This window comes from Mandrillus leucophaeus, unplaced genomic scaffold, assembly GCF_000951045.1.
Source record: "Mandrillus leucophaeus isolate KB7577 unplaced genomic scaffold, Mleu.le_1.0 Scaffold857, whole genome shotgun sequence".
NCBI lineage: Eukaryota > Metazoa > Chordata > Mammalia > Primates > Cercopithecidae > Mandrillus > Mandrillus leucophaeus.
Genome location: NW_012109330.1, coordinates 420,814 through 435,004, shown reverse-complemented (window position 1 = coordinate 435,004; position 14,191 = coordinate 420,814). Strand labels below are relative to the sequence as shown.

The 14,191-nt window shown below is 49.1% G+C and overlaps 1 protein-coding gene across 2 annotated transcripts; it reads right to left on the bottom strand.

The window, feature by feature from the left end:
• Nucleotides 1-3,479: 3,479 nt before the first annotated feature.
• On the bottom strand, nt 3,480-7,118 carry PSRC1 (proline/serine-rich coiled-coil 1). 2 transcript variants are annotated; one of them, XM_011968722.1, is made up of 8 exons: nt 7,001-7,118; nt 6,619-6,670; nt 6,457-6,514; nt 5,550-5,991; nt 5,061-5,175; nt 4,701-4,970; nt 4,320-4,413; nt 3,480-4,080 (listed from the first exon to the last, which is right to left on the bottom strand). In XM_011968722.1, exons 2-8 carry the CDS (start codon nt 6,635-6,637, stop codon nt 4,077-4,079), a joined length of 1,002 nt encoding a protein of 333 aa, XP_011824112.1. In that variant the 5' UTR covers nt 6,638-6,670; nt 7,001-7,118; the 3' UTR covers nt 3,480-4,076. The 2 variants fall into 2 exon arrangements, with proteins under 2 accessions (XP_011824112.1, XP_011824111.1); XM_011968721.1 differs by having other exon boundaries at nt 6,619-6,675; nt 7,001-7,106.
• Nucleotides 7,119-14,191: the final 7,073 nt, after the last annotated feature.

The window sequence follows — 14,191 nt, the reverse complement described above, 5'->3', positions numbered from 1 at the left end:
AGGACTTCTGTGGTGGGAGAGGCTGCACAGGGCCGGCAGCCTTCCAGCCCAGCCCCTCAGGGCTGAGTCCTAGACAGGGCTGAGTTTTCTGGGGCAGCATTCAAGAGGCAGGGAGGGCTGCATTGAGAGGCTGGTGGGAATTGAATGGTGCTCAGTGACTCAGTGCCTCCTAGCTACACTGCTCAGGGTTGTTTTTTGTTTTTTTCCCCATTGGAAAATGAAGCAGCTACTCATACTGAAGCCAAGTGTGTGCTCTGCAACATTACTTCTCGTCCTAAGTTTCATATATATATATATGAGATATATATTTAAAAATACATACTTTTTAAATTTAATAGAGACAGGGGTCTCACTGTGTTGATCAGGCTGGTCTCGAATTCCTAGGCTCAAGTCATCCTCCCGCCTTGGCCTCCCAAGGTGCTGGGGTCACAGATGTGAGTTGCCGCATCCGGCCTAGTTCCAGGTTTTGTGTTTGCCAAAGTTCCAGTCAATAAACTAGAAAGACGGCCGGGAGTGGTGGTTTACGCCTGTGATCCCAGCACTATGGGAGGCCGAGGCAGACAGATCACCTGAGAGATCAGGAGTTTGAGACCAGCCTGGCCAACATGGTGAAACTCCGTCTCTACTAAAAATACAAAAGAATTAGCTGGGCGTGGTGGCGGGCGCCTGTAGTCCCAGCTACTCCAGAGGCTGAGGCAGGAGAATGGTGTGAACCCGGGAGGCGGAGCTTGCAGTGAGCCAAGATCGCACCACTGCACTCCAGCCTGGGTAACAGAGCCAGACCTTGTCTCAAAAAAAAAAAAAAAAAAGACACAAACCCTGGAACCAGACTGAGTGACTTAATCTTTCTGAGCCTTAAGTTTCTCTGCCCACAAAATGAGGATGATGATAAAAGCATCCACCTAATTGAGCTTTTGTGAGGATTAAGTGAGTTAACACATGTAGAGTGCTTGGAACAGTTCATAGTACATAGTAAGAGGCCAGTAAACACTGGCTTTCTGTGTTGTTGCTACTGGGTGCAGTGGAAGAGTGCATAGACAGAAAAAGTCGAAAGCCAGGCCCAAAGGGAAGGAGACAGGCAGGTGGCTGAGCAAGAAGGGCAGCCGTGGCAGGAGGGCCTCCTCCCTGACTGGCACTGCCTACTGAAAGTGCTGCTGAAGCAGGTTTGGAGTGGGAGGAGGTGGGGTGGGGACAAAACTCAAGGCTGACCAAGAGGGCGAACAGGATGTGCCATGCCCTCTCCAGCCGCCAGGTGGCAACAACACATGGGTCTGCAGCTTGTTTTGCCTCTAACGACCTACCCCGGACATGGCTCACACCCAACCCACACAAACATGTCACCTTCCAGCCTCACCCAGGTGTGTACCTAAGCCTGCTGACCTTCCAGTGCTTCTATTGGCCTGGGAGCCACCAACAGGCCCTGCTCACTAGACACCAGTGCAGGGCGCAGCTGGGAAGCACACTTGAGGTTTCTTGCCTTACACCAAATTTCTCCAGAGCCGAATACTCCGTGTCTGTCTGCATACCCCTTCCCTCCCACTGATTCCTGGAATCCCAGAGGCTGCAGGAGTTGCTGCAGAGCTCAGGGAAAGGTGCATGTCTAGGCACTGTCACTGAAGTAGGTGAATGTGCCAGGTGAACCTTGGAATCAGCCGCAAAAAGGGGAAAGCAGTGGTGGGCCCCTGGCTCCAGGGACAGGGCAAGGACACTTTGGTGCCTAAGTCAGGCATTTATGGCCAAAGAGGCATCGGTCAGGGCACCAGCTGGCAGTCCCACTTCTCTTGCCCACTTACCACTCACTTCTCAAGTCATGGCCTGGCCTTCAGGGAGGGAAGTTTCCTCAAAACTCAGAAGGAATTGAATTGGTTCTGATTACCAGAGTTAAAGACTGCAAAAAAAAGGGAGGCCTTACACCAAATCTGTTAAACGTGTCTTTGTTATTCCTTCAATGAACACCATCTTGCACCCAAATATCTTCGGAATAAATAAACTAAATGCTCTGCTACACACAGGTCACAACACTAGGGTACTGCAGAGGTTTACCGGATCCTGACGCTCGCCCCCAAGTCTAATGGGAGATGAGGAGAGCATGGACAACCCCAGTGATGTAAGTTGGAGTGTGACTAGGTGTTCCAGCAGCTCTGGCTGAGGTGACTAGGGGAGATGAACACCACCAAAGGGCCTTCACGTCTCACAGGGAGAGCAAACAAGAAGCTGGTGTGTTTCCAGGAGGCTCCATTCTTTTGCCAGTAAAGGACATTCAAGTTTAGGATATAAATAAGAATCTGCCTAGATCCTAGCTTAATAGCCTCACTTACTGTGAATTAAGCTACACTTAACTTTCATCTGGACCTTCCAATGATACATGAGACCTGGGGAAAGGCAGCCTGTCCTTGTCTAATGCCATCAAGGGGAGCAGTCACAGCCTGATGAGCCAGAATCTCAAGGCCCTAGGGCCTATTCAGGCCCCTGCCTAGGAGGCCCATCCTGGCTACCTGCCTGGAATTAGAGATTTACTCCAAATTTGTTAGAAATTGGAGCAGGGGGCCGGGCGTGGTGGCTCACACCTGTAATCCCAGCACTTTGGGAGGCCGAGGCGGGTGGATCACCAGAGGTCAAGAGTTCAAGACCAACCTGACCAACATGGAGAAACCCTATCTCTACTAAAAATACAAAATTAGCCAGACATAGTGGTGCATGCCTGTAATCCCAGCTACTCGGGAGGCTGTGGCAGGAGAATCCCTTGAACCTGGGAGGCGGAGGTTGTGGTGAGCTGAGATTGCACCATTGTGCTCCAGCCTGGTCACCAAGAGCAAAACTCTGTCTCAAAAAAAAAAAAAAAAGAAAAGGTCGGGCGCGGTGGCTCATGCCTATAATCCCAGCACTTTTGGGAGGCTGAGGCAGGCGGATCACGAGGTCAGGAGATTAACACCACGGTGAAACCCCGTCTCTACTAAAAATACAAAAAATTAGACGGGCGTGGTGGCGGGCACCTGTAGTCCCAGCTACTCGGGAGGCTGAGGCAGGAGAATGGCGTGAACCCGGGAGGCGGAGCTTGCAGTGAGCTGAGATCGTGCCACTGCACTCCAGCCTGGGTGACACAGCGAGACTCTGTCTCAAAAAACAAAAAAGGGAAAAAGAAATTGGAGCAGGGGCTGGGTGCAGTGGCTCACACCTGTAATCCCAGCACTTTGGGAGGCCGAAGCGGGGGTGGATCACCTGCGGTCAGGAGTTCGAGACCAGCTTGGCCAACATGGTGAAACCCCATCTCTACTAGAAATACAAAAAATTAGCCGGACGTGGGTGGTGGGCACCTGTAATCTCAGCTACTCGGGAGGCTGAGGCAGGAGAATTGCTTGAATCCAGGAGGTGGAAGTTGCGCTGAGCCCAGATTGTGCCATTAAACTCCAGCCTGGGTGACAGAGTGAGATTCTGTCTAAAAAAAAGGAAGAAATAGGAGCAGGATCCACTTCTAGATATACAGAGAATATAAAAATACGTTCACTTTATTTTAGAAAAATGAAGACTCATAGAGTAAGCTTATCACAAACTGGCCTATTAGGAGTCACAGAATTCACAGGGAACAATTTCTGAAGTCCAGGTACCTGCTGCCACCTCTCCAAGCAGGCCGGAGTCCAGTAGAGAATGCAATTCAGGATGACGGCTCCTCAGACGGCAGGGAGGTTAGCGACGGAGGCCACTCATATGGAAATGTCCAGTGAACCAATGCCGGGGAAGAAGATCAAATTCTCTGGGGCTGACCACAACTGTGGGGGTGGATAAAGACAAACCACTGGCCTGTACTTCTCATTTTCTGTTTGTTCATTTCACTGCTGGAAGGTGACCTCTTTTCCCCTAATCTTCTTTCAACCCAGAGAGTTTAAGACTTCTCCAGCTCAATCCTAATCCACCCCATTTCCCATGGTCTCTCCTCCTGGGAGACCAGCCCTGGTGGCATCTCTTCCTCCTGTCCCTGGGCCAGAATCTGCTGGCGTCAGGGTCTGCCAGGTAGAGGCAAGTCCAGGTACTGACTGTAGTGGTTTGCTACTGAAGTCTTGCTTGCTGTCCTGATCTCTTTACCTAAAGAGATAGAATGAATAACTGCTTTAAAATGCCCTTCTTCCTCAAGCCCGTTTGTCACCCAGCAGAGTTCAAGCTCCTCAGGGTGGGAAAAAATGGGATCCCCCTTCCCCTGCCCCAGGCTCCCCTCCTCTCTCCATTTTGCCATATAAAATTCAAGGCTGATGCGCATAAGAGCTTGGAATCACAGATGATGGCAGGGTAGGGAGACAGGATGGCCAAGGGAGGACCAGACTGACCTGGTAGGTCCTGGGACTGCCACTTTCCTGGGGGGCTGCAGATTGCTGCGAGTGGCACCCGTGACAGGAAGATTTGGTCGCTGGGAAACAGCAACTTCACGGGGTTAACAAAAGAAATGAGTTAGCAGCAAATTTAACTGACCTCGAAAAGAAATACTGGATGAAGGAAGCGAGTGTGGGATTAGTACTCTCCCCCGTGACCATGAGGTATTTGAAAACTAAGACTCAGACTCTGTCCAGCCCCATGTCCTCTCTGTAACTCAGTCTCCCCATCTTCCAATCGAATTGCAATGAGGATGGCAAAAGTGGCCACTGTTGCCAGCTCTGGGAGGGTGAGGACATGCTGGGCAAGGGCAGGAATTCTTCCCCCTGACCTCTTACCCTTGTGTCCACTTTCCCGCACTCTGTGTCCTGCAGCGCTTGGTCTTGGAAGCCCTTTTCGAGTTGACACAGAATCCGGAGGTAGGGCACCTCTGCCAGGTGGCACACTCCGGCTGGTGAGTGGCATTCGGCTGGCAGGCCTGGGGATGGCTGAGGGAATGGGCAGTTGACTGGAAGATTTAGCAGCTGCTCCCTGTGGCCGGGGCAGGCGTTGAGAGTTGCTGGCAGAAGGCTGTGGGGCCAGGACTGATCTGACGGGGGCGGGTGGGCCTGGTGGAGAGGCGTGGAGAAATTTCAGAGTCAGTCCCACCAACTCCCCACTCCCACTCACCCACAACTTGGCTGCTCAGGTGTCCTCACTGGCTGCTGCTCTCCCACTGGGCCCGGCTCTCCCCCGGACTGGGGGAGTCGATCGGGTAAGAGGAGAAGATGCTGGGCTTTTGGATGCAGGGAACAGATTGCAAGTGGGTGACTCCTGAAACACAAAGAGAGAGAGAGAAAAAAGATTAGAGTGGAAAAAATATCTGTTCTGTGGCTTAAGGAATTAAGAAATAGAGGTGGAGAGTTGTCTACATCCCAGTAAGGAAGGGTAGAAGTTAGCTGCTAATATCACCACAACCATCACTATTGCCCATACCATTTATTGAGTTTATTATAGACATTACAGAGCTTATACTCAGACACTGTGGTAAGAGTTTTGGTTCTCTTTTTTCATGGTTCTCATTTAATTCCAACGATTCTAGATGTAGAAACATTATCCCCGTTTTACCAATAAGGAAACCACTCCCTGCCTGCATCATGGCACGCACGAGTCTGGGGCACACCTCCAACTCAACCCTCTCAACTCACCCTCTTCATGTTGGAGGGCCTCTTTCCAGATGTTGTCCGGAGAGCCCTGACTGACCCCTTCCTATCACTGCTCCGGAGTCGAGGCGTCAGGCTGCTTGGGGAGGGGGTACTCCCAGCCAAAGAGTTCACAGTTGGCAGCAGGTCTCTGACAGGACTGTCCTTCAGCACAAAGGTCTCCCGCCGAGGACTGGGCTTCACTCGGCGAGGCCCCAGGCCCTCGCTTGCGCTCTCCCGCTCCTGCAGGGCACACTGCTCCAGCTGGGCGGCCAGCCGGTTGGCCTCATCGAGGATCTCCTCCAGTTTCTCTGGGCTGAGGGGGCCTAGGCTGAGCCTCACACCCTGGGGGGCAGGAGCCACGGCATTTGGGTCACTTCGGTGGGAGAGGCCCCGTCGAAGTGGTTTCTCTGGAGTCACCAATACTGTTATGTCTTCCTCCTCACGGCTGAGACAGGAAACAAACCAGGCATCATGCCCGTGCAAAAGAGAACAGGAGATTATGCAAGGGAGACTGCACAAAAGCCCCACAACAGAGCCAGGGACATGACCCTAGGCCCTGATGCCCATGCCGGCTGTGAGCTGTGGCCTCTGGGTGATGAGATACCTGGTTCTATGGGGCCTAATAGGCCTTTAGCATTTACGGACATCAGAAATGATGCCAGGATGGAGATGCAGCAAATTCACTTACCCTTTTTCTTAACACCCTGAAATCTAACTCCAGCTTCTCCCTTCTCTCCCCACTACCAGCAGTGTCATAGAGGTCCAAGTCAGCCAGCCGCCCAGCAGCCCCAAGTGCGCCAAACCTTGCTAAATTACCAACCCAAGCCCCAGAGGCCAGTAATTCAGCAGTAAGGGGTTAGAGACAAAGAGGTACTGTTAGAGGAAAATAAGTGGGATAAAGAGGTGGTACCTGTCAGATGGTGACAGCCCCCCAAAGTCCAAGGTCTCATCCACAATAAACCTTACATCTGAAGGGGAAAGAAGAATGAAGGCCAGTCATGGGTTCCTGATGCAGCTCTCCATCGCTGGGTCTCACTCCTCCCTCTCATTCTTCCCTCCCTCCTTTCCTTACCTTCCTCCAAATCCTCCATGTCCAGCCAGCAGGAGCGAGAGTCCAGTTAGATCTGAGCTGGAGAGAAACAATACCTTTCCTCAGTATCCTTTCTGCCCAAGTCTCGCAGCTAGATTCAGGGTGCAAGCCAGGGGTGGGGGTCATGCTGGAGGCAAAGCAAGCACCCAGGAGTGGCACCTCCCGCATAACTACTCGTGCTACCTCCAGGAAAGATACGGAGGGCTCCCCCAACTGCCCAGATTGCCCTGGAGCCGCCCCGCATCCTGGCCTCTCCTCACTGGGAGCGGTCTGCACGCCTCATCTTCCTCCCCGCCACTAGCCTCAGGGTTCTGCACTCCCCAAGCCACCTTTCTACTCCCCTGGTATCACACGCAAAGCACACCTTCAGCCCACCCTGTTTCCACTTCCCGCGCCGCCTTATCTTCCACGCAACAGGCTTTCTCCCGCAACCTAGTCCCGGGAATCAGCACAGAGGAGGCGGGGCTCCTTTCGAATCTCTCAGGCCCCACCCACTCAAGCCACACGCGCACTGTGATTGGTGAATCTTCAGGGGGCGGGGCAGTGGAGCTGCCGGCCGGAAGTCAGTCGATGGGGGCGGTGGGAGAACCGTTCCCAGAAGACTCCGTCCCGGGCGGCCAACACGGAGCCGAGGGTTGAGGCCACGAGTGCGCGTGCTCGCGTGCCCGGAGATTCTCTTTCCCACAGGCAGATGGGAGCGGAGCGCGGCTGGCCGGGAGGGAAGGAAGGGACACACGAGTATGGAGCTCGCGCCCCACCCCGCTCTCGCTGCTGGGCCGCCGAGCCCCCAGTCTCCAGGACGGTTGTGCTGCCTAACGCGGCCGCTAACCGATGCTCTACGGGAGGAAATTCGTTTTCTTGGGCGCACTCAATATGCAGGCGCCGCTTTGGCCAGGGTTCCTCAGTTGAGGGTTTTTTCCAAGTTAAGGAAGCACCTAAACACTTACATTGTAGTTATATTGAGGTTCTCTAAGAAGTACATCATCCATCGCCTCTTCAAGAACCTGAGGCAGCTGAGGTGTAAAGAAAGCAACGGGCTTTTCACCCAGGCAGGCTGGGGTTCAAATTCAACCCAAGTTTGACTTCAAAACCCAAGTTTCGGTTTAGAGGCGGCTGCCTTGAGTATATTTGCCCTCTTTTCACCTCTCTTCGCTGATCTGTGAAAGGAAGATGGTGGTCCTCGCAGTTACGGTGTTAGGAGGATAATTATGAGGGCGTTTTCTACTGTGTGCCCTTAGGGGACTTAGACGGGGTGTTTATAAGTAGCCCTCTCTGAACTAAAAGCAGTATTCGTAAAATGCTTAAGCCAACTTGTTAGGAGTGTTGTCTCTGTTGTTTCTAGATGTTGCCCGGGCCACCAGTGAACTTGTCAGAGGCTTCAGAGAAGAGCGACTCCATCTTGAATAGAGGCTGGGTAAAATAAGGCTGAGACCTGGGCTGTATTCCTAGGAGGTTAGGCATTCTAAGTCACAGAATGAGATAGGAGGTTGGCACAAGATACAGGTCACAAAGACCCTGGTGATAAAACAGCATGCGGTAAAGAAACCAGCCAAAACCTGCTGGAACCAAGATGGCGGTGAAACTGACCTCTGGTGGTTCTCACTGCTCATTATATGCTCATTATAATGTATTAGCATGCTGAAAGGCGCTCCAGACAGCGCTACCACACTTTACAAATGCCATGGCCACATCAGGAAATTACCCTATGTAGTCTAAAAAGGGGAGGAATTCTTAGTTCCAGGGAATTGCCTACCCCTTTCCCAGAAAACTCGTGAATAATTCATCCCTTGTTTAGCATATCATCAAGAAATAACCATAAAAATGGCCAACCAGCAGCCCTTGGGGCTGTTCTGCCTCTGGAGTAGACATTCTTTATCCCTTTTCTTTCTTAATAAACTTGCTTTCACTTTATGGACTTGCCCTGAATTGTTTCCTGTGCAAGGGCCAAGAACCCACTCTTGGGGTCTGGATCCGGACCCCTTTCTGGTGACAACAGGAAGAGATAGCAAGTCCGCACAAGATACAGGTCACAAAGATCCCTCTTATAAAACAGGTTGCAGTAAAGAAGCCGGCCAAAATCTGCCAGAAACCAAGATCATAAAGAAAGTGACCACTGGTATCCTCACTGCTTGTTATATGCTAGTTATAATTCATTAGCATGCTAAAAGACACTCCTGGCAGCGCCATGACAGTTTACAAATGCTATGGCAACACCCTATATGGTATAAAAGGAAGAGGGGCCTTCAGTTCAAGGAAATCATGCTCCTTTCCCAGAAAACCTGTGAATAATCCACCCCTTGTTTAGCACATAATCAAGAAATAACCATAAAAATAGCCTACCAGCAGCTCTTGGTGCTGCTCTATGGAGTAGCCATTCTTTCATTCCTTTACTTTCTTAATAAATTCACTTTCACTTTCACTTTACTCTGCGGACCCACCCTGAATTCTTCTTTCCAAAGACCAAAGAATCCTCACTTGGGGTCTGGATGGATCAGGACCCCTTTCCAGCAATAAACTGAGCTCCTACAAATGTTCTGAATATTTAAAGTGAAAAAGCCCTAAGGGAATGGTTGAGAAGCTTTCTGGTAAACAGAACCTGAGCTTTAGTCCCCAGGGTTCATGCCCATTATTTTGGCCATTTATAGGCTTTCTTGTTTACTTCCTAGTTTTTGGCTGTGACATTGAGGTGGTGAGGTCTGCAGGAGTGAGATGTCACTGTAATAAATACCATCAGAGACCAAGGAGCTGGAAACCAAAAATAAAATTCTAGGCCCCCCAACCAACTGAATGGACCCCTTCTCTCCAACAAGGGCATTCCAGATTTAACCTGGAAAACTAGTTCAGGCCATAATGGAAAGTGGGGGTGGACATGCCTCATTATACTCTCTGCCCTTTGGGATTCAGACACAGCTGACCAACATTAACATTAAAACAGAGATCTTGCTGGGCGTGGTGGCTCACGCCTGTAATCCCAGCACTTTGGGAGGCCGAGGCAGGCAGATCATCTGAGGTTGGGAATTTGAGATCAGCCTGACCAACATGGAGAAACACCATCTCTACTAAAAATCCAAAAAAAAAATACAAAAAAATTAGCCGGGATCATGCCACTGCAGTCCAGCCTGGGCGTCAGAACAAGACGCTGTCTCAAAAACAAACCAAAAAACCAAACAACAACAACACCACCACAAAGATCTTAAGGCTAAGGAAACAGACTTTTTTTTTTTTTTTTTTTTTATACGGAGTCTCACTTTATTGCCCAGGCTGGAGTACAGTGGTGCAATCTCAGCTCATTGCAACCTCTACCTCCTGGGTTCAAGCGATTCTCCTGTCTCAGCCTCCCAAGTAGCTGGGATTACAGGCACACGCCACCATGCCCAGCTAATTTTTGTATTTTTAGTAGAGACAGGGTTTTGCCATGTTGGCCAGGCTGGTCTTAAAACCTTGACCTCAGGTGATCTGCCCACCTTGGCCTCCCCAAGTGCTAGGATTACAGGGATGAACCACCATGCTTGGCCAGAAACAGACTTTTTGTAGCAATAATATTACTGGAGAGGGGTCCTGATCCAGACCTCAAGTGAGGGTTCTTGGATCTCACACAAGAAAGAATTCAAGGCGAGTTCATAAAGTGAAAGCAAGTGATTAAGAAAGTAAAGGAATAAAGAATGGCTACTCCATAGGTAGAGCAGCCCTGAGGGCTGGCGGTTGCCCATTTTTATGGTTATATCTTGATAATATGCCAAACAAGGGGTAGATTATTCATGCCTCCTTTTTTCAGACCATATAGGGTAACTTGCAGATGTTGCCATGGCATTTGTAAACTGTCATGGCGCTAGTGGGAGTGTAGCAGTGAGGTCACTCTCATCATCGTCTTGGTTTTGGTGGGTTTTAGCCGGCTTCTTTACTGCAACCTGTTTCATCAGCAAGGTCTTTATGACGTGTATCTTGTGCTGACCTCCTTAGGATCTCATCTTGTTACTTAGAATTCCTAACTGTCTGGTAATGCAGCCCAGTAGGTCTCAGCCTTATTTTACCCAGCCCCTATTCAAGATGGAATTGCTCTGGTCCAAACGCCTCTGACAATAAGATGCCAAATTCCAGCCTGATTCTAGTATAGTATCACATGACAGACAGTAGACCCTGAAAGAAATTATTTTACCCCAAAATATATTTTTCTTTTCTTTTTCTTTTTTCTTTTTTTTTAAGAAGCAAATGAAGCACAAAATTTATTGTGTGTTTTTGTTGCTGTTGTTGTTGAGACGGAGTCTCACTCTGTTGCCCAGCCTGGAGTCCAGTGTTGCAATCTCGGCTCACTGTAAGCTCCATCTCCCAGGTTCACGTCATTCTCCTGCCTCAAGTAGCTGGGACTACAGGTGCCTGCTATCACGCCAGGCTACTTTTTTGTATTTTTAGTGGAGATGGGGTTTCACCGTGTTAGCCAGGATGGTCTTGATCTCCTGACTTCATAATCTGCCCGCCTCGGCCTCCCAAAGTGCTGGCATTACAGGCGTGAACCACCGCCCCTGGCCCACAAAATTTATTTTAAAAGATGCTGCAAATTCACTCATCTGCTCTAAATAACTCCTGTCCTTTGGGATCCCGTTATAGGCAATGTACACAAGACTTTACCAGTGCAATATATATATTTTCAGTAGCTCTTTGGGAAACAGGTGGTGTTTGGTTACATGAATAAGTTCTTTATGGTGATTTCTGAGATTCTGGTACACCCATCATGCAAGCAGTGTACATTGCACCCAATTTATAGTCTTTTATCCCTCACCCCACCCCACCCTTTCCCCTGAGTCCCCGAAGTCCATTGTATCATTCTTACGCCTTTGTGTCCTCATAACTTAGCTCTCACCAAAATCTATTTCTTTGACATATTTTGAAATGGCCCTGCAGAGCTGTCTCTTGTGGGGAAGATCTACATTCTGTAGAGAATTCCCATTCCTTCCCAGGTCTCTTCCCTGATCTGGGAGAGAACTAGGAGTCCAGTACCTTTTTAGGTCTGATAAGAGCTCTGAAGTCTGCTACCTGGAGGCTTCACCTGCATAATAAAACCTTGATCTCCATAACTTTTTATCTTAACCCAGATAGATCTTTCAATTGGTTCCAGGTCTTAGATAGTAACTCTTTTAACCAATTGCCAATCAGAAAACCTTTGAATTTGCCTATGACCTGGAAGCCCCTCCACCCCCGCTTCAAGTTGCCCGGCATTTCAGCTGAACCAATGTTCATCTCACATGTATTGATTGATGTCTGATGTCTCCCTGAAATGATTAAAACCAAGCCATAGCCCAACCACTTTGGGCACATGTTGTCAGGATCTTCTGGGGCTGTGTCAGGGGACCTTGGTCACTCATATTTGGCTCAGAAGAAATCTCTTCAAATGTCTTATAGAGTTTAACTCTTTTCATTGACAGAGCCTTAGAATTTAGGGTGGGAAGACCCAGAACTTGCAAGTTGATGTGAGGAAGAGCAGAGAGAAGAGGATTGCCTCTTCTGCTAATGAAGATGGAATGCCAGTTGCTTGCAGGATGTAGGGTACATGGAGGGTGGGGAAACCAGAGCCAAGTAGGGCTTCCTTCTCTCCAGGCAAGTAGTAGCAAAGTGGAGATCAGAGGGGAAGAAGGGAAGAAGCTGTTAATGAACTGCGTTTCTTCTTCCCCTCGGAGCAGCCCGAGTAGAGAAACTCTACACTTCATGCATCCTTGGATGAGTAGAGGAGGAAGTTTTAGCAAACTGGAAGTTAATTTCTCCTAAGGAAACTCCACCAATTTATGATTCATTTTTATTATTATTATTTTTTTTTTGAGAGACAGAGTTTTGCTCTGTCACCCCAGGCTGGAGTGCAATGGTGCGGTCTCATCTCACTGTAACCTCCACCTCCTAGGTTCAAGTGATTCTCCTCCCTCAGCTTCCTGAGTAGCTGGAATTACAGGCATGTGCCACCACATCCGGCTAGTTTTATATTTTTAGAGGAGACACAGTTTCACCATGTTGGTCAGGCTGGTCTTGAACTCCTGACCTCGGATGATCCGCCTGCTTTGGCCTCCCAAAGTGTTAGGATTACAGGTGTGAGCCATTGTGCCCAGCTCACATTATGATTTTGAAAGCTGTTGCAGTACCAGGAAAAAAAAAAACAAGGCAACAGAACTTTCATCTCCATTAGAAAGACAGCAAAACCAGAAAGTATAGCTTTCAGGCACAAAAATTCCTCGCCCAGCCAGTAATCTGGGAAATATTGATATTTGTTTTCCTCACCTCAACCCCAAAATGACATGTAGGAACAGGTGTTTAAGTTTTTAGATAAACAAAGAATTAGTGAAGAAATTCTGGTTGGTCGCGGTGGCTCATGCCTATAATCCCAGCACTTTGGGAGGCCGAGGCAGGCGGATCACAAGATCAGGAGATCGAGACCATCCTGGCTAACACGGTGAAACCCGATTTCTACTAAAAATACAAAAAATTAGCCAGGCGCGGTGGTGGGCACCTGTAGTCTCAGCTACTCGGGAGGCTGAGGCAGGAGAATCGCTTGAACCCAGGAGTTTGAGGTTGCAGTGAGCCAAGATCATGCCCCTGCACTCCAGCCTGGGTGACAGAGCGAGACTCTGTCTAAAAAAAAAAAAAAAAAAAAAAAAGAGAAGAAAGAAAAAAAGAAAGAAAGAAATTCCACCTCTCCCAGCCACATAGTAGGCCTGAACTCAGAAGTCCTCCTTAAGTGTCAGATGCCTAAATGAGAACAGTAAGGACTCCAGCGTGCTTCTCCTTTGATGCAGAATGTGGCTGGAGGTCTTGGGCAGTGTGATTTTATTTCTTCACCATGAAGTTTGGGAATATATAATCTTTAAGGGATGACCCTTGAGTAATTCAGGGAACAGCAGAGGCATGGGGCTGTGGGCTGAGGCCAAAGGTCTGACTTACCCTTAGGGCATCGTAGCTGGGGATATTTCACCCCTTCCTGACCTAGGTCCTGCTTCCACTGGAGGGAGGCCTCTTTGCCATTGTGTACATAGCTGGCTGTCACTGGACTCACTCTGGTCCCTCCCCCGACATTCTCAAGCAGGGGTTCCCTACAAATGATTCGCATGACTATTTTCTCAATTTTCAAAGGGATAGTATATAACTAGTAACATTCTAATTGCATAGAAATAAGTTAATTTATGACACAAAGGATACCTTATGGCATGGAGGCTTAATTCTTGTGGAACTTTAGTTGAGGACTGGAATAGATACTTTGCCTCAACTGAAAATAGACCTTTGGTCTGAACAAAAAAGCCCTTCACATTCTGCTCAACCAAATTGCTTCCCCAACCTCCTCAAAACCTTTCCTAATATGTATTACCTCCTGGAAATATTTTCTTTCTTAAACACATGATTCCAACCTAGACCCTCTGCAGTGGGGATCGCCGGATGAAAGGGATGAGAGAAAACAGGAAAGCCTTGGAGTCAGACAGACCTGGTTCAAATCCTAGCTCTGTCGCTTACCAGCTGCATGACTTGGGACAACTTGTGAACTTCAACTTCCTCATTTGTAAAATGAAGATTAAAAGAGATA

Bases quoted from the DNA above. Each gene is read 5' to 3' on its own strand.
- PSRC1 (XM_011968722.1), bottom strand. The intron at 5,992-6,456 runs GTACCACCTCTT...TTCCTGTCTCAG, and splicing joins GGGCTGTCACCATCTGACAG to CCGTGAGGAGGAAGACATAA. The intron at 5,176-5,549 runs GTGAGTTGAGAG...TTTGTGTTTCAG, and splicing joins GGCCCTCCAACATGAAGAGG to GAGTCACCCACTTGCAATCT.